Below are 19,776 nucleotides of genomic sequence, written 5' to 3'. Positions count from 1 at the left end.
CGACTGTCCAGTCCGTACATTCATCCAGCTTTGATTTGGACACCACGCCGCCATCCACGTCTTTATGAGCAAGCGCCGCCGCCCCAAGTGCACTGCGCCACGCACGTCGTCCACCTGCTACCTGCGAGTTCCATCTTCCCCTCCTCTCCTCTCGCCGGGAACGTACCAAGCAATTCGAGAGCCCGAGGGAGAAGAGAACCTGCTGCGACTTCCATCCCCAAACAAGATGGCTGCGGAAGACGGCAGCAGCTTCCGCCCTCGCGACGACGCGTCGTCCATCGCCCTCCTGCGCAGCCTCCGCTCCGGAGCCGTCGACTTGAGCTTCGTCCACCGCGCCGACGTCTGCAACGCCGCCCCCGCCGACCTCGTCGCCAACCTGGAGCCGGTGCCGGGCACCGATCTCGACCAAGGCGGCTACAACGCCATCTGGCTCTTCTACTGTCCCAAGCGATTCAAGAACGCCCAAGGCAAGGCCAGCGGGCACAGGCAGCGCGCCATCGCCGGCGACGGTACCTGCTGGCACTCGGAGGCGGGCCCCAAGCTCGTCAAGGGTCTCGACGGCTCCACGCTCTCCAACCTATCCTACGGTCGCAAGGAAGGAAGCTCCACCCGTGCATTCAACCGCATGGGATGGTGCATGACCGAGTACGACGACAAACACGGCGGCGACCACGTCCTCTGCAAGATTTATCGCTCGTCTTCGTCTCTCGCGAAAGGGAAGTCGAAGCCGACGGCGACCCAGCGCTCGTCCGGCTACAAGAGGAAGGCGACGGGCGACGAAGCTCAGGCTCGGCCGACCAAGACGAGTCACAAGCACGCCTGCGCCGGCGTCGATCAGGAGTTCTTGCTTACTGACCAACACATGGCGATGCCAGAACCAGAGTCCCTGTGTCCAACCGAGGAAGAACAGTTTCAGGAGAACATTCAGTTCACCTTCACCATGGAGGAGTTGTTAGGCGGCCCGGGCTACGCCGAGTACGGTGGCTGCTCCCCAAACACCCAGTCCACCATGGATGAGTGTTTCAGCAAATCCAGCGGATCTTGCAGCATGCCGGCAGCCGACGACCAAATGCAAGAGCCTCAGGAGCAGGTGCTGGAGCCCTTGCTTACTGACGACCTGATGACGATGCCAGTGGGCATAGATTACGAGTCCCTGTTCCTAGCTGAGGAGGAGCAGGACCAGGTTCAGCAGAACACCATGGTGACAGCCGAGGTGGAGCAGTTTCAGCAGAACACGCTGATGACCACAGCCGAGGAGGAGCAGCTTCAGCAGAACAACCTGGTGACTGCCGAGGAGCAGCAGCTTCAGCTGAACAACCTGGTGACTGCCGAGGAGCAGCAGCTTCAGCTGAACACCCCGTTCTCCATGGAGGGCGGCCAGGTGTACCACGAGTACGGTAGCTGCTCCGCGAACACCCAGTTCGCCATGGATGAGTTGTTCAGCGGATCCAGCGGATACTACGGCGCGCCCACAGCAATGGCTATGGCACCGTCTGATGCCGGCTTCTTCGAGGGCCTCGCCTTCTGATGTGTAGCACTGGCTAGAACTAGCTGCTGCATGTGTGCTTAGCTGCAAGCAATTGTTGCAGCCGTTGCTGTTGTAAGACTAACTCTGTAGCTGTTGTTTTCGGGGAGGAGCGCCCGTAGTCATTGCCCCGGGGACGTAGGTCAAATTGGCCGAACCTCGTTAACAAATATCGTGCCTTGATGTTGTTCACTTACGTGGTTCTTTGATATATGCGTTTATCTATGTTTTGTAGAGAACAACATACAGCATTCATGCCAAACCTCTGATAATTCATAAGCAGATACAGATAAGGAAGAGTTGCAATGCTAATATAAGATTGAAAAGGCAAATTTGCTATGCTCCAAAAGCATGAAGTGATCCCTGCAGCTCAGTATCCTTGCATATCCGAATACATGTAATTACTGCTAAGAAGCAGAGCACTGATTGACTGAAGTGAATCAAGAGAAGCCAATAAATACGGGACAAATTTGTATTCCACATCAGAATTATAAATCATTGGGGACACTTGAGTGAAATAATGTACTGACAAACCAAGCCTTGTATACAATAATCCATTCGCAAGTTGGAGAGGTAAGTAGTGATATGCAACTCAAGCTGCAGTGACACATCATAAAAATTCTCTGTTACACGGTTTTACTCACGAAGTTAGATGCCTACAGTACATCATCAATTATGTTGTGAGCAACAGATACACGAGGCCTTTCAAATACTCAACTATCTCGGACCCACCAAGTTTTGAAATTCCGAAGACTCTGTCGACAAACGTTATTGGGACCTGGTGAGGATAGGGTGATCAAATTTCCATTTACCACAGCCAATAGATGTTCATTATTACACGAAAAAAAATGAGACAACACAATAAGGTACCTCTTCGATGTGATAACCTTTCCTAGTAGCCCTAACAATCATCTCCATCTGGAACACATAGCCCTTGCTGACGCATGAGGAGATTAAATCTTCCAGTACATCTCGCTTATATAGCCTATTATGAAATTATATTCATAATCCAAAGACAGAGATTGAAAGGTGTTTACTCTGTTCAAAATAAAAGAAAGCACACCTAAACGATCCGGTTAAATCTGAAGCTCCAGGCTGTAGTAACGTTTGTGCAAGAACATTTGCTCCTCTGCTAGTTAGCTTGCGCATGAGATTCCAACCATGGACACCACCATTCTTAACATAACGTGTGCCAGTTACAACATCAGCACCAGTTTCCTTTTGCTTCCTGCTTAAGGAAACAACATGATTAAAAACGAACACATTCTCCTAAGCCAGTTCATACCAATAGCCTCAATCAAAGGCCCAAAGGGACCAGCTATTTGATTAAAAGTTTGTGACTAAAAAACATTCTCGGATCAGCCAGATCGAGAATTATCTTCACGCAAAATCAGATTGAGGATGTGGGCTACTATCTGTATTATAGAAATCCAATAACTCTTATATTCAGAGATAAGGTTCTTACCTAATAAAGCTTGGCAAATACTTTGGCTGTTCAAGATTGGGAAAAATAGTTAGCAAGCTAGGAGGAAAATATTCTGAATAGCAAAACGTGTAATAAAAAAAGCAAAAGGTGAAAGGTTCATACATGGTGAGATAGGTCCGCATCCATGATAATAACGAATTCCCCTGAGGCATGCTTTAATCCATGTAAATATGCGGTACCTGCATATTTGCAGTTGCTACTTAATATGAACGGATGGCATAAATACATAACACTTATATCAGAGTTCTAAACTCACCAAGTCCTAGCTTCCTTGGCCTAGCTCGCAGTAACTGGCATTGTGTCATATCGAAGACAATGAATTAAGCCATGATACCAACAAAAAAATTAAAAAAAAAGACTACATATACAAAAACTTCAAGCTGATCTGGAGCATATTTTAGAATTTAGAAGATACTTACAACACGATCTTCACCATATACTTGCTGCAATTGTTTTACAATGTCCTGAGTTCCATCTGGACTACCATCATCCACAATAATGATCTCAAAGTTCACATCCCTATGGTTCAAAAACTTGAGCTTAGGTTTTATAATATGTAAGAATTTGGCAACATATCTAAATGAATGTAAAAGTTTTTCCACTTCACAAAATTAGCAAGCTTCCAGCAAAACAATGGAACTTAAATAATGCTGGTATGATGCTTGCTGGCATTCTAAGAGCATCTCCAAGAATCCTTCTAATTTTCACTCTCTGAATCATCATTTGGAGAGTTATCTACATAAAAATAATTTTCTATATATGTTCACTCTCCAACAGCTTTTCTATATCTTGTTTACACCCTAGAGAGCCATTTTCACTATCTATCTTTGGCTAGCGAGAAATCCGGAATAGATGATGGCTATATTTGGATAACCACTTAGAGAAGCTCTTGGAGGATATTTTTCTATCAAAATTTCCATTTCTAACAATTGGGATGGATATAGAGAGTCTCTTGGAGTTGCTCTAAGATGGCTATTCTGAGAACAGGGATATGCAACAGGCCAAGACTTGCAATATCTAATACTGCATTTGATCTCCAATTAGAAGAGCTTCTCATGACCCTTTTGATGTATCTGATAAACTTGTAGTGAGTGTGTTAAGTTTTTGTTAGTCTAATAGAGCGAATTAAGCACACCAGCAGGTCAGCACTAGTATGAAGGGTATCTATGACCTGTATGGTCCAAAACATGCAAGTAGAAATGAAAACTGCTAACAGAATCAGCTCTTCTTATAACAAGACTGAATCATCATTGAAAGTTCAAAATTTCAATAAACAGGCAAATTCTACCTTGATTATTGCCAAAATGCACTAGAAAAACGTTTCATTTATTGTTCCCAGAAAAGCAAGTGGCCAGTGATCACTTCAAGTCTTCAACCGAACTGGCATCATTATAACTCTGCAACTCTATACCGAAGAATGTGCAAGCAGAGCTCAAGGGAGGGCTGGCTAATGGCCACATAACAGAGTTCGAATTGCATGAAAGAGAGAACATAAGGGTGCTCTTATCTTCAATTGGATGCATGATGGACTTATGTGTGATTCTAATTTATAATTTACATGTGCCTGCAGTCGGATCTCAGGGCAAGGTTGTTAAACAGATAGGGGAAGTTCCATTCACACAACCAGATCAGACCGGTTCCTGTTAGGTGTTGATTCAATTTGCTCGGATTTTAATCACAGAGAACCGGATTCGAACCCGAAGACGATCTCGATAGTACAACCGTAACACGAGGAGCGAGGGACAGATCAGCGGCAGACGGCAGGGGGGATTGTGCTTACGGGAGGTGCTTGAAGATGAGGTAGACGATGAGGGCGACGTTGAGGCGCTCGTTGTAGGTGGGCACGATGATGCTGTACGCGCGCTTGCCGCCCGCCGCCGCCTCCATTGTCGGCCGGCTGGACCCAGCGGCGGATCTCTCCTCCCTCAGGCGAGCGCTCTGTCGGGTCGGGTGCTAACCACAGGCTGGTACCGGTGGGCGAGGGGCTGCGGATATGACCCTGAAGCTCCTTGTCGCCGCAGCCGCCGTTGCAGAGGACCGACGAGGCGGCGAACGAGACCGTGTGCAGGTGCAGCCCTTCGCCGGAGCGGCGAACGAACGGCTCGGGTCTCGCTAGGACGGCCGGGCCCAAGCCCTAGCACATCTGAATGGGCTTAGGCCTGCGTAGTCCAGTTTTGTGGCCCAGACCAAGCCCACGAATGCGTAACAACTGCGCATTGTCATACTGTAGACTGAGTTGAGAGTTTCCCTAAGAATATGTATAAGCACGTCTCTGATGGACTATTGATCTTGTTAATGTGCTTGATCAGCTTCTTCGTTGCAAACATGCTGCACTTGTAGCAGTTAAGTTTAGAGAGAAACAGTCAACAAAATACTCTTGATCCAACTGGATGGAGAATTACTTCCCTAGTTCTCATAGGCGAAATATGCAGACAAAAGTGTCCTTCATCAAACAACTGGAAGATCATAAAAAATAATTCTCTTGGCATACATTTAATTGTACAAGTTCAGTAACTTCCATTACTAAGCAGAGGTTGTTGCAAGCAGCAAACTGAAACAATATTAAGTCACTGCTATTGGCATAGCTTACCGCATTATTTCAGTGAGGACTAATTGTAAATTTTGCTTAGCAATAAGGTAGAAAGATACTGCATGACATAACCGATTTCTTGGCCTGCCAAGTTCTCCATCAGTTGAGCCAACTGAGTTCAGATACAACTTCAAATCGCCTTTTGATTTGAAACCTGGCATACTATGACAAGGCCTCAGCGTTGAAATTTATCGCGCGCCAAGAAGTAAGAAGTGTCGCAACTGGCAATGTAGAGCAGCGTGTCCAGTTTATCAATCAAGCCACGGGCAAACTGCAGTGATACATGCGGCTTGATCTCTGTTCAAATGGTGGCACCTGCTTCGGTCTCCCTGGCCGGTCGAACCACCAAAGTTGCCAAAGCATTCCGCTGCCATTGCTGTGTTCGCGCTCTCTGGGCCACCGTTCACTTCAAAGCAGTAGAAAGACCACGCCCCACGCTGGCGGCGGCGAGGCGCGAGGCGTCGGCCCCACGGACGCTCGCACGGACCAGAGCTCGCGAGGTCTCTTCTCGAATGAGGCGGCGACGAAACGAAGCTCCCCGCGTCCTCGACCGGCGAGCTCGCAGACCAGCGTCCTCTGCCATGGCGCTGGCGCCATCCAGCTCCCGCGCAGCCGCGCCCTGCCTGACGAGTACTACGGCCGATTCCTCCGAGGTCAAACCCTCGCGATCTTTTTTTGTTTTTTTTTAAAAAACCGTCCGATATCAACCGTACAATTCCGATCCAATGGTCGAGAAGACGTAGGGGTGGACGGTATCAAATACCGTCCACCCCCCGGTCGGTATTTGCGTGCCACCATGACTCGCCAGAGAGCCGCCGCGCGGTGCGCGCCGGGCGTTGGTTGCCTTCCTCCGAAGAAGAAACAAGCGTATCGAGCTGCGTGGCTGCGCCGACACCTGAACACCGCATCAGCGCCGTGTCCATGGCACACGGTGGCTCGCCGGAGCGCCGGTACCGTTGTCGCAAACGCGCACGTCGTACTAGCAACCTGGACGCCTAGCTTCTGCTCGGTGGTGCGAACCAGGCAGGCGCCGCCTCCGCTCTGCGCCTCGGCTGGCTCGACGGAGCGCCGCCGCGTTCAGACCATCAATTGGGAGCCTCTGCTGGCACCGGCCATGAATAATTGAGCACCAAGGGTCTGGCAACTTTGTGCATCGATCTGTCTTCCATTTGTTGCTTCGTCCAAAAGCGCTAGCAGCAGCCGGTTATTGCAAGATGTTCTGCATATCGAGCAGAGGATGTGGCATTTTGTCTTCAGAGTTGAGATTGTTCGTGCTTGACGTGCTTGGTATTCCGTGGAACTTATTGGAGGCGTGTTCGTCGCTACCAGGAAGCGACGACCGACGATCCAATCGACGACCTTTCTTTTACTTACTGGAATTCAGAAAGAAGTCAAACAAAAGCATGTGACAGTGGTAGTTTGACACTTGTTGTCTCAAGGTCTTTGAATGAAGCCAGTTATTAGTTCTGGAGATGGAAGCTGTTGTCGGTGTCTGAAGATCCTTTCCCTTTGAAACCAGTTGTCTGATGATTGAGATAATGACTGTACAAATAAAAGTACTTCTCAAGCACTGCTTAGAATTCATTATTCACCCCATGCCCCCCATGGCTCTGATGAACGAAATTAAAACATTCTGAGTTCTGACATAGTTGAATAGTATTGTCTAAAAAGGCCTACTCTACCAGTTGCTCACAACGTAAGCAAAGATATACATAGGTGTGCAACTTTCCGTGGACAGTCATGACAGAGTTTTTCACACGAGCGTCCCCCTTATTTCTTTCGAGTTTCAATACATGATTTATTATTCTGATGTGGAATACAAATTTGTCCCGTATTCATCGGCTTCTCTTGATTCAGTCCAGTCAACCAGTGCTCTGCTTCTTAGCAGTAATCACATGTATTCCGATATGCAAGGATACTGAACTACATGGATCACTTCATGCTTTTGGAGCATAGCAAATTTGCCTTTTAATCTTTTATCAGCATAGGAACATCTGTTTATGAATTATCAGAGGTCAGACACTAAATGTTGTATGTTGGTCTCTAAAATATACGTAAATGCATAACTCAAAAGAACCACGCAAGCGAACGACACAAGACACGATATTTGTTAACGAGGTTCGGCCAATGTGACCTACATCCCCGGGGCAATGACTATGGGCGCTCCTCCCCGAAAAACATCTAGTTAATCTTACAACAGCAATAGCCGCAACTTGCTTGCAGCTAAGCACACATGCAGCAGCTAGTTCTAGCCAGTGCTACACATCAGAAGGCGAGGCCCTCAAAGAAGCTGACATCAGGCGGTGCCACAGCCATTGCTGTCGGGGCGCCGTAGTATCCGCTGAACAACTCATCCATGGCGAACTGGGTGTTCGCGGAGCAGCTACCGTACTCGTGGTACACCTGGCCGCCCAACAAGCCGTCCATGGAGAACGGGGGGTTCAGCTGAAGCTGCTGCTCCTCGGCAGTCACCAGGTTGTTCTGTTGAAGCTGCTCCTCCTCGGCTGTGCTCATCAGTGTGTCCTGCTGAAACTGCTCCACCTCGGCTGTCACCATGGTGTTCTGCTGAACTAGGTCCTGCTCCTCCTCAGCTGGGAACAGGGACTCGTAATCTATGCCCACTGGCATCGTCATCTGGTCGTCATTAAGCAAGGGCTCCAGCACCTGCTCCTGAGGCTCTTCCATTTGGTCGTCGGCTGCCGGCATGCTGCAAGATCCACTGGATTTGCTGAACATCTCATCCATGGTGAACTGGGTGTTTGGGGAGCAGCCACCGTACTCTTCGTAGACCGGGCCGCCCAACAGCTCCTCCATGGTGAAGGTGAACTGTTCTTCCTCGGTTGGACACAGGGACTCTGGCTCTGGCGGCATCCCCATCTGTTGGTCAGTAAGCAAGAACTCCTCCTCGTCGACGCCGGCGCAGGCGGCGTGCTTGTGACTCGTCTTGGTCGGCCGAGCCTGGGGTTCGTCGCCAGTCGCCTTCCTCTTGCAGCCGGACGAGTGCTGGGTAGTCGGCAGCTTCGACTTCCCTTTAGCGAGAGACGAAGACGAGCGATAGATCTTGCACAGGACATGGTCGCCACCGTCACCGCCGCCGTGTTTGTCGTCGTATTCGGTCATGCACCATCCCATGCGGTTGAATGCACGGGTGGAGCCTCCTTCCTTGCGACCGAAGGATAGGTTGCAGAACGTGGCGCCGTCGAGACCCTTGACGGGCTTGGGGCCCGCCTCCGAGTGCCAGCAGGTACCGTCGCCGGCGATGGCGCGCTGCCTGTGGCCGCTGGGCTTGCCTTGAGCGTTCTTGAATCGCTTGGGGCAGTAGAAGAGCCAGATGGCGTTGTAGCCGCCTTGGTCGAGATCGGTGCCCGGCACCGGCTCCAGGTTTGCGACGAGGTCGGCGGGGGCGGCGGAGCAGACGTCGGCGCGGTGGACGAAGCTCAAGTCGGCGGCTCCGGAGCGGAGGCCGCGCAGGAGGGCGATGGACGACGCGTCGTCGCGAGGACGGAAGCTGCTGCCGTCCTCCGCAGCCATCATGTCGGGGATGGAGGTCGCAGGTTCTCTTCTCCCTCGGGCTCTCGAGTTGCTTGCTACGTTCCCGGCGAGAGGAGAGGAGGGGAAGGAACTCGCTGGTTGTTGACGTGCGTGGCGCAGTGCACTTGGGGCGGCGGCGCTTGCTTATAAAGACGTGGAGGGAGGGCGGCGTGGTGTCCAAATCAAAGCTGGATGAATGTACGGACTGGACAGTCGGACACTAGTGGCGTCGATCCTAAGTATTCTGTTATTCAGATCCAGCATCTGTTGTGTTGTGATGGGGTTCCGATCGGAGTTGGGGTTCCTGTTCCACGGGAATCTAGAAGGCAGCGTTCAAAATGAATGAAGGGTAGGGAGCCTCCATTTACTCAAGAACGGATGGGTTTCCTCCAGAAAACACAAGAGGAAGACAATAAAAATCGAGCCCAAGGCAAATTGTTTCAGAGTAAAAATTGTTTTTCATTGGAAAAGCCATTCGTAGTGTTGTGTCGAAACTTGAATTGTACTGTGTATCACGTTGAAGATACGGTCTGGGAAACTTGAATGGTCTACACAACCAAATACAATAAACACAAATGATCGCCCATCAACAAAAAGGCCCTCTCTTCCTTTCGTGGCTCCTTGTGGTTGCTTGCGTCTGCCATCTAAAATAGACTGATGACCCTTTTCAATCCTCGGTTTTCGCCTTTTCTAGCTTCTGTAATGGACAACAGTAGAAGTTACCATGCAATCCAGAAGAATGTGCATAGCAAAAATACCGTAAAGAACAGAGTACAACCCATATCTGAAACAAGAAAGACAAGGTTCTATCGCAGGAGTTCAGGGTATTTTAGATTTAGAAAACAGAAGCCTTAAGGTAGCCCAAAATAACTCAGGTTCCACACACTTATATAAAACATAATGTTCATCTAGCACCCATGTGTTTAGCAACCAGCAAGGCAAGTATTTCCCATTAGCCAATAACTTGTTTGAATGCTACACTGGACTCAAAATAGAGAGCTGGATCCATGTAACCAATATCAGAAACCATACCCAGCATTGACATGACTTCTGCATTCCATAACTGATCAATCACACTGAGGTTTACCTATACTAATATCAATAATCAGGGACTGTGAATCCTAATATGGAGAATTCCTTTTCTAAGCTCCAAAGAAATGCAATCATATGATCCCCAAAATTTTATGATCGCTTCGATTAAAAAGTGCATCAAGTTCTCACTAAACCAAGAAAATATATGCCAAATAAGTTGTAGACTAAAATCAGGAATGCTATACAGATTCCAGGTGCGATGAGGATTAAGGAAAGTCCAAACGTTGATCTTAACATGATGAAGAATAACTAAATGTAATCTAACCAACTTATTTATACTGCAGCATACAAACATACTACATAAACTCCAAACAATAAAGATGTTCAACCCAGGTAGTTTCATACTCCCATCATTAGTTTGCACCAAGCACCTAATGGTGCCTGACCTTGATACCAGAAAATTAAATGTTAAAGCAATTAATTTGATAAATGGGATGGGTTCTAAACACCAGTTGCTTCTACAAGAAACAGCTACCAAATAAATACGCACCATAGGATAGGACCGCTGAACTATCATGTTAACGCTTGCAAAGCACAGGAATACAGTAACTTTCCATCCACTGATTGATAACAAGAATCGCGAATCCACACTCGCATAGCCACTTATCATTGCTAATTTGCAAAGCATGGCCAAATTCTTCATAATAGACAGCAACTTGGTCACTAATCAAAGCATACACGATATTGACATTACCATGAGAATCCAGAGGTAACCTAACCTTGTTATGTACACTAGAGCATACAAAACGCCCTATTCTAACACGCCAAACATTCAATGACACCTAACATTCATACTCAAAAACAGAATGCTAAGTCAACTAATTTGAGGAATATGGGGTAAGTTCTAACAAACTAGCAGACATCGTATGCGCAATGGGATCGCTGAAATATATCATGTAAGCACTTGCAAAACTGATCCGACGCGTCCGGGAAGACAGTCCCTTCGCATCAATCTAGAGGACACAAAGGAACAGCTTTTCGCTGATCTAGCCAGCCACGGAACAACCCAAGCGACGCAACAAACAATCACCGGGACAGCACTGACGCCGCCAGCATCGTCGCTAAGCTAATTGCAAGAGCGTGGTCGAATTCGGCGCGAGCAGGCATCGAATCGGTCGGAGGGAAGTCAAGGGGTCCCAAATCGGGGCCCGGCCAGCGACGCGCGGGGTTGGGGAGGGGGCGGGATTGGGGGTCCCTGCTTACGGATTGCTCTGAGTGCCACGCGAGGCCGCGGTAGACGTTGACGGAGAAGGTGCCCGCCAGGTAGAGCGTGGCGACGCCCAGCCCCGCCGTCAGCGCCTTGAACGCCAGGTCTGCCACCGCCATCGCGCCGCTTCTCTTCCTCGTCCCGAGCAGCAAAGCAAAACCCTCGCTCGCGGCTTGCGGAATGGGGGATTTCTCAACTCTGACGACGCCGAGAGAGACGAAGGGGAAAGAGGAAGAAGCAGGGAGTGGATCTGGACCAACTAGCGGCCCGGCCTGGCACACCCGGCCCATGTAACATCTGACCATGGGCCATGCTTGACGCGTTTTTTTATTTTTATATTTTCAAAATCGTTTTTTACAGAAATATATTTTCGGTTTCATAATATACAGATTTATACCCCTACCGCCCGGCTGCGGGGCGGCCGGCCCCTGCCGCCCTCCTGCCGGGTGGTAGGGACCTTAATATAAATAAAATTTATTTTTAAACGCATTTTAGCCCTTGGGGGGAGCCTGCCGCCCGGCAGCCGGGCGGCAGGTACCCGGTGGCGGGGCGGTAGGACTACCCGCTGCCCTGCAGGGGGCGGCAGGCCCCTCCCGCAGGTTAAACCTTAACCGTCAGTGCGGATATGGTTTTAGATATTTTGGATAGAAAAAAAAACATTAGTAAAGTAGATGAATATGAAAAGTATAACTTAGCAATTCATACACATACGCAACTGAGAACGAAATAGGTGATGCATGAGAATGAAATAAGTATAACATGATGACATGTTCATAACAAAAATACAGAAGCAACTAGAAGCACCTCCTAACCACCCCGGGCATGTCTGGATGTGGTCTGTAGGGTATGTGTGTCGGTCTGGAGGCCCTATGTCTCTACCTAGACGTCCGGTGGCCACAAGTGTCTGGAAGGTAGGATCGGCCTGTTGGTTAGGTGTAGAAAATAACTGACTCCAGTCTTCGAAGTTCGCCTTCAAGGTATCTTGTGTGGCCCCTATGCAGTAGCAATTAAGATATCTTAATCATCGTCTTATAAGTCATCTATTTGGGTACATATTTATCATACGTAACTGTTGGTGGTGGATACGAAGAAGGACCCATATCAGGAAGCTGGTGGTGCGATCCTGTAAACCGTTCAAATTATTTAAAATATTCATAGAAATAAGAAGAACATGATAAATTCGGGTTACGGATTAGGTATTTACCTTGCGTTCCTTCTGCTGTCGCCATAGGGTAATACGAAGAAGATCCCGCATCATATAAGTGTTGTGATCCTATATGTAAATGCAAAAGGAATTAGACTTCATACCAAAATTAATTGAAATTAAGATATGGACTATATGTTTACCGAAATGTCGTGATGGTGCCTGTGTTGGTTGAAATGACATCCTGTAGCTGGTGCCATGGTACTAAACTGGGTCCATCCGTGAGGTTGATAAGGTGGGTGTCCATCACCTGTATGGACTGAGAATTAATTGTTGTTATCAAAGTAGAAAGTCAGTAAGTATCCTCACGTACCTGGATAATGCTGCTGAGACCAATAAGGTGCTGGGGAAGGCTGCTGCTGTGTGGGACCACAAGGAAATGAGGTCGAGGCTTGAGACGAACCGTAGGAGTCATCGTACGATGTCTGGCTACCAAAGGCTTCAAGCATGGAATGGGCTCTTTGTGAAACTCGGGTCCAAGCCGACTCTTGCTCATTCCTATCCATCATAGATCCCACTCGAATCCTCATCAAATTCGCCCTTGGCATCTACGTCCATCAACCTGCACATTTCAAACTGCATGCAAGAAAAAGAAAGACATTAACACTCTAATCCAAAGTATTTGAAAAGCGATGATAACTTTGACTCACCGCCCCAGCTAATGCCGCATCCCTATGTCGTGCATAGCCATCCTGTGGGGTCGCAACATGCGGCTCTGGATGCATGTCAGCATATATCAAGCGACAACGAGTCTGAGGCTGGTACCAGCTCAGGTACGCCCTGTACGAAGCCTCCGTGTGTGTGCAGGGATCGAAAGCGCCACGTTCTCCTCTGCCTGGTCCCAGCCATCGACCCAAGGCTACACCCTTGTCACCCACATGTTCGAGAAGGGTTGACCAGCCCTCGACAAACTAAATATTGATTAGTTAAAGCAGCAATGCATTATCACTGAAATGACATATGAATCGTTACCTGTGGTCATGACGTTGGACCCGATCCAATGCTGACAGCACAGGATACAACTGCCTTTGACCGAACTACCTCCTGACTCTGTCCGGCCAGTGGGCCTCAATGTAAATGTCGTACACCAACGCTGTAGTTGTCATCCAAAGGCCCTGGTCCTGAGAGCAAACCGAAGATATCCCGAATGGTGCACGAGTGTTTATAGCCAACTGGGAGTAGGGCTCCCACACAACGTCTTCAGGTGTCAATCGATCAAACTCAGCTACAAACTCAGGATAGGACCGCCGAGACTGTACATGGGCCCAACTCTTCTGCACGAAATTAATAATATATACCAATAAGAAATATAAAGATGGTCAAACAAAGCAACAGAATTGCCAACATAATAGTATGAGTAGCAGTCATTTCCGTACCTGAAGAGCGTACCAGAGAGTCCCCATGGTCGGCCTATCATCCTCGGTGTCACCGTACATATCCGGCTCATACGATGAGTGGTCGATAATCGGACGACCAATTGCTATCCTCTCATACGACCAAAGCTGTAGCAGAATCGGACATTCTGTAAGAATTGTATTGTGCTTATTTTGCACCGATGCCTTACAGAGGCCACGGTACGTGGCTGCATGTACCGCTGAACCCCAACTGTATTGAGGCATTTCCTCCACAGCTGCCTCTGCGATCTCCTGTGCGTAAGGCACAAGCACCCTATCCACATAGGCCCCGTGTGAGTTATTGAACATTATGTATCCAAACAAAAACAACAGGTATGCCTCAAGGGATCGAGTGACGCTATCCTCATCAGCATCATGTGCCAAATTGTCGGACTGCATAGAAAAGATGAACATTTATGAGTATAAGATCAATTATAAAATAAAACCATAACTGCACTAGTCAAAAGCATAACTCTAACATTACTCATAACAAAACGAGGTATGTACCTGGAACTGCAGAATCCATGACTTGGGAGGCCCTGTTGCTTTTGTGTGCTCCTATACATCAATCGCGATGTCAATATTTGCAAAACGCTCTTCTAGATCGTCCAACCACGTAGACGGGACAACGCGAGGCCCTACGGCATCCCCACTGATAGGAAAACCCAGCAGCATCGCAACGTCCTATAGGGTCGGTGACATCTCCCCACAAGAGAGGTGGAAGGTGTGTGTCTCAGGCCTCCATCTATCAACCAGAGCCGTCAGTAGGGACCTGTCCAGCTTTGCCAAACCACTCTCAGCAAGACGGCCTATAGTAAGAAGACCAGCCTCACTCAACCTGAAAAGTAGAACGATTAAAGGTAAGTACATTATGTAGGAAACGTATACGAAACAAACGTATTCTCAGAAACATAATCCGACGACATATCACCTGGGCACCCATCGTGGGTCAACAGGAATCAACTCCGCTGGTGGACGTGGACGCAGCATGTTAAGTTTCACGCGCTGAACCACTGCAAGGAAGGACCGGTGCGACGAGTCTATGACTCGGTCAAGTAGAGCTGGCGTATCTTCGGCCATACCTAACACAAAAAATATAAGTTTTCTGCATTTTCTACAATTTATTTGAAATTTTCATAAACTTTTCTAGCATTTCCTAAAGTTGGTAAACCTAAATGGTTTTTCTAAAAACTAATCATAATTCTAAATAAATTATGATAAAAATAGTACCTAAATCGCTAAAATATCATTACTGTTGCATACACTAATTATAGAATTAAACATACAAAAAATTTAGAATAAGAAAGTTGAGAAATATTTATTACTTGCTGTTCGGATCCAAAATCCGGCAGGGTTTCGCCGCTGCAACTCCCTCCCTCACCCCTCCTCTCTCCCTCCCCCTCTCTGGATGTCGTGGGAAGCAAATGAGGGGGAGGGGGAGCTCAGCCTTTTATGTAGAGGGGGGGCCTGCCGCCCTCTTGCCGGGCGGCGGATAGGCCTATCGCCCCGCCACTGGGTGGCGGGTACCTGCTGCCGGGCGGCAGCCTCCTCCAAGGGCCAAAATGTGATTAAAAATAAATTTTGTTTACATTTAGGTCCCTACCGCCCGGCAGCAGGGCGGCTGGGGGCCGGCCGCCCCGCAGCCGGGCGGTAGTGGTACAAAACTGTAAATTATGAAACCAAAAATATATTTCTGTAAAAAATGATTTTGAAAAATAAAAAAATAAAAAAAACGCCATGCTTGACACGGCTAGGACCGGTCTATCTGGGCTCCTTGGCGTGCTCCTCATACCCGATGGCCGATGCTGTGCAAAACCCCCGTGAAAGGCACGCCCTCCTGTTCGTTCACATGCACGCAGTGCTGGGAGCTGCGCGACCTGATGCACATTAATTGGCAAGGACGGACACGAGGGGGGATGCCATATGCGCGAGATGACGTACGCATGGCGCGCGCCGGCCGTGGCGGGCCTCCTGTACGTCCTGCTCCTGCACTGCACAGTCGGGCCTCGTATTCAACACGCTCCAGCGCCGAGGGACGAAGTTCCCGTGCAGTCACTGCAACGTGCAGTGACTGCCGCTGACGTGTGGGCCCATGTGCCGTGGGGTCCACGTGTCAGCGGCGGTCACTGCACGTGCGGTCACTGCACCGGATCTCCGTCGAGCGCCGAGGAATGAAGGGGGCCCGACCTGAAGATGCCGTGCGCATCGGCAAGGACGGCCACGAGCCCACGAGCACGAGCACGAGGTGGTGTGGTGCGCGAGATGAGATGATGATGGCGCGCCCCGCGGCGGCCGTGAAAGCCTCATCATCGGGGCTCCCTCATACTAAACACGTTCGACGCTCTGGAACGCCGGGAGCTCGGCTGACCTCCGGCGCGACCTCGCCGCGCCGGCGTAACGGCGTTCGACATCGGCCCGCTCCACAAGTTCTCCCCAGGCCAGCTGGCCACAGCAGCCTTCGAGGGGGTGCCACCGATGCTGCGCCGCCCCCTACTTCTTCGGCGACCAGATGGGGAACGCGAGGCACGTGTGGAGGGTGGGCTTGAGGCCATCCGCCGGCTCATGTCAGTTGAGCCAATGTCAGTTGTGCCAATGTCATTTTTTAAATCGATCAGGCTTCTGGCATCGATGACTATACTGACGTCGAGGTTGGGAATTTTTTACGGAGCATCGCTGGCCGCAGTGGCAAAATCCTTATCCATCGATGCTCGAAGTAAGAGAGAGAAAGATGGAGCATTGTTTTTCCATGCTCTAAGGGTGAAACTAGAGAACCCTGACTGACTACTCGTGTCTAGGACAATGTAGCCGAAGGCATTGGATGAAGACTTGATCGAACCTTTGCGAATAAACGTTGACTTGGACAGCATGACAAAACCAGTCAACGCGCTAGCAAAGTTGGATTAAAGCAGTTTTTTTACCATGCTCCAAAGAGTCCAAGTTCAACTACGAATGCAAACAACGCGACCGGTTGCTAGCATATTATCATCGTGTATTGGGGGAGTGGGCACCTTATAAAGGTGGATCCACGTCATTTTTTCCATCAATTTTTTCTTACCTCATTAAAATCCGCTGTAGCTCATTTTGATGATTTTTTGGCCGGCGCGATGATTGAAAAAAGGAAACTTGCATCCCAAATTCACCAATTATTCAATGAAATTTCCTCATAAAACAGCACAAATTGTCCTAGCTCTGAACAGTTTAATTACCTTGCCAATTGCCATCGGTCAGGGTCCAGCCTGCTGCAACCATCCTTGGGTGTGGCGGGCCGTGGACGAACCTTCCGTCACTGCCCCCGAGGCCCCGACTGGACACTGGAGCCTGGTATCCCCCTGCTGGATGTGGGACCACCACTTGACCCTCACCTCGCAGCCTGGATGAGCCCCGCAAGCAAAGAGATCCCGCTGTGAATCTGCTGTCGTCGTCATCGAGGCCTCAATCTTGGTTCCCTCTACTCCTCTTGGTCCTCTTCTCCACCCGGAGATGGGGGCTACCGGGCTACTCGGGGCTGGACACAGTGGAGAGGCGTAACTAGGCGGCCAGCCTTGTGGATGTGTTTTACCGATGAGATGGACCTCTCTGTAGAGGCATGATGCTGGCATGCTGTGGACTAGTAGTAGTAGCTAGTCTCCTATACGATTCGACGATCGACCTCGCATCTGAGATAGTTCTCGGTGAACTGCTGGCGCGTAGCAGTGTTTTTTTTTCCGAACGTCACTGTGACTGAGAATGTATTTCATTAAGAGAAAAACAATACGATCATTATAAATTTTAATAGGCTATTAAGGCAGATACAAGCACCACTAAGCAAGTGGCAGACGACAACACAACAGACAAGTACAGAAAGAACGACGGGGAGACTCACCCGACCTACGAACCTAGCACAACCATACAACTGAACCTGCAAAGGAAACTACAACGATAAGGGTGCAAAGATCTACAACACAACAATGGTGGCAAAGCATCCACCCAACCAGATAACCACGGCGGCAAAACGTCCGCCCGAAGTGATTTTCAACCAACACGACGACGGCGGCAAAGTATCCGCCAGACGACGACGAGTGATGCAACCCTAACGATGTAAATAAAATCGAGCGAAGGCAGGCGCAGAAGCAGGAACTCTCCGAAGAGACCAAACAACCACCATCATCGGAGCTTTCAAGATAACGCCTCAAGGGAGGAAGCAACGTCAAAGACATCGCCGTCGTCCGACCAACATTGTCGGTACCCTGCAACTGGGGTACCCACTCCTACTGTGCCAAGACTCGCGTAGTTATCCGTAACTACGCCCTAAGGAGCTGAGCAGCCGGACCCCTGGGGTTCGACTCCATCTCACCGGACCAACGGTCCCGGACCCGCTTCCCGCTCGGGGACGGGTCCGGTGTCACCACGTGTCCTAGAGGTGGAAATGCTCAGTACCTGTGGCCGCGGACCCGGACCCCCGCAGGTGGGTCCGGGACCTCCACGTGCCATCCGGACCCCCGCAGGTGGGTCCGGGACCTCCACGTGCCATCCGGACTCCCGCAGATGGGTCCTGAACCTCCACGTGCCTATCCGGACCCCCGTGAGCTCTCGGCTCAGCTAGCTACTCGGGAGGGGTCCGGAGCCGCCACGTGTCACGCGGGCGCGGGCGCAAGCCTTCCGCTGGAAGCTCCCTCACCCACCCGCATTAAGTGCGAGTGGTTGAGGTGGGCTCTGCTGCCTCTGGGCACGGGGCAGCTTTTGTCAGTCCACACTATGGATCGCCAATTACCGACGCGGCTCGTCATTTACCAAGACAAGCATTAAAGACTCAGCGCCGTGCGCATGCACGACGAGTCATGATGACCAGCTACTGACTGGAGCAACAGTGCACACTGCTACAGTGGACTAAGTCAGTAGTTCGGCGCTTCATCATGACCTCGACGCGCGGCTGCAGAGGCTAGACTCTACTCTGACAGGACAGCTCAAGACCATCCCTGGTCAGAAGCTACGCACGGAAGCCGACGACAAGATCTCCGGATCTAAGGCATTGAAGGCCAAAGTGTAGTTTATAATACATCGCCGGGTCCACATGTCGGGGCCCCGCTCAGTATACGTGCTCCCCTTGGACATATAAAAGGGAGAGCACACCCGCTAGAACACGGATCCTCAGACTCTCTCAAGACTCAGCTAGAGAGCGCAAGCAATACAACACACAGTGGACGTAGGGTATTACGCTCCGGCGGCCCGAACCACTCTAAATCAGCTGTGTTCATCGCGTTCTTGAGTGAGATCGAACTAAGACTAGCTAACCCCCGAGTTCACACCCTCTGGGCTAGGGCGGGTGCCTTCCGCCACCCGGCCGTGGTTGCAGCTCCACGACAAACATGGTCAGGATTTTCTTCCGGAGAGCTCACCGGAGAGGAGGGGCGAGGGGGAAAGATGATGCCTTCAAGAAGGTGAGCGGCGCCCGCAGGCGTCTCTGTCATCAGCCCGCAAACGGGTCCTTGGCTTTCGCTTTCCACCCAAATCCCTCCACTAATCCAATGCCACCGCAACACAAAGAGGGAACGCCGGCCGGCACCGCACCGCCGCAGGAGGCCACTAGGAGGGCGGAAGTGCCCGGCAGCCCGCCCCGGGGTGAGCAAGCCGACGGCGGCGGCGGCCCCCGGCCACCTGACGGCATGGCAAGCCGCGAGATCGGAGCGGGGCCGGCCAGGAAGGGCGCCGCGACCGGGGTGAGCGCCAGTGACGGCAGCGCGGCCGCGCGCCCCGCACAACCGACCCCC

General features: G+C 50.2%; 2 protein-coding genes and 1 long non-coding RNA gene across 3 annotated transcripts; all 3 read right to left on the bottom strand.

The window, feature by feature from the left end:
- Positions 1–1,973: 1,973 nt before the first annotated feature.
- On the bottom strand, positions 1,974–5,161 carry LOC120649241 (dolichol-phosphate mannosyltransferase subunit 1-like). Its single transcript, XM_039925989.1, has 8 exons — positions 4,792–5,161; positions 3,431–3,530; positions 3,268–3,301; positions 3,114–3,190; positions 2,991–3,016; positions 2,589–2,753; positions 2,396–2,510; positions 1,974–2,303 (listed from the first exon to the last, which is right to left on the bottom strand). Exons 1-8 carry the CDS (start codon positions 4,896–4,898, stop codon positions 2,199–2,201), a joined length of 729 nt encoding a protein of 242 aa, XP_039781923.1. The 5' UTR covers positions 4,899–5,161; the 3' UTR covers positions 1,974–2,198.
- A 2,705-nt stretch (positions 5,162–7,866) lies between these two features.
- LOC120648950 lies at positions 7,867–9,135 on the bottom strand. Its single transcript, XM_039925573.1, has one exon. It carries the CDS (start codon positions 9,133–9,135, stop codon positions 7,867–7,869), a length of 1,269 nt encoding a protein of 422 aa, XP_039781507.1.
- A 3,279-nt stretch (positions 9,136–12,414) lies between these two features.
- On the bottom strand, positions 12,415–12,812 carry LOC120648461. Its single transcript, XR_005664953.1, has 3 exons — positions 12,779–12,812; positions 12,636–12,704; positions 12,415–12,554 (listed from the first exon to the last, which is right to left on the bottom strand). It is a non-coding gene; the product is annotated as an uncharacterized LOC120648461 (long non-coding RNA).
- Positions 12,813–19,776: the final 6,964 nt, after the last annotated feature.

The sequence above is a fragment of the Panicum virgatum genome, chromosome 9K (assembly GCF_016808335.1).
Source record: "Panicum virgatum strain AP13 chromosome 9K, P.virgatum_v5, whole genome shotgun sequence".
NCBI lineage: Eukaryota > Viridiplantae > Streptophyta > Magnoliopsida > Poales > Poaceae > Panicum > Panicum virgatum.
The sequence above is the reverse complement of the archived record's forward strand: the minus strand, read 5'-3'. Positions and strand labels throughout refer to the sequence as shown.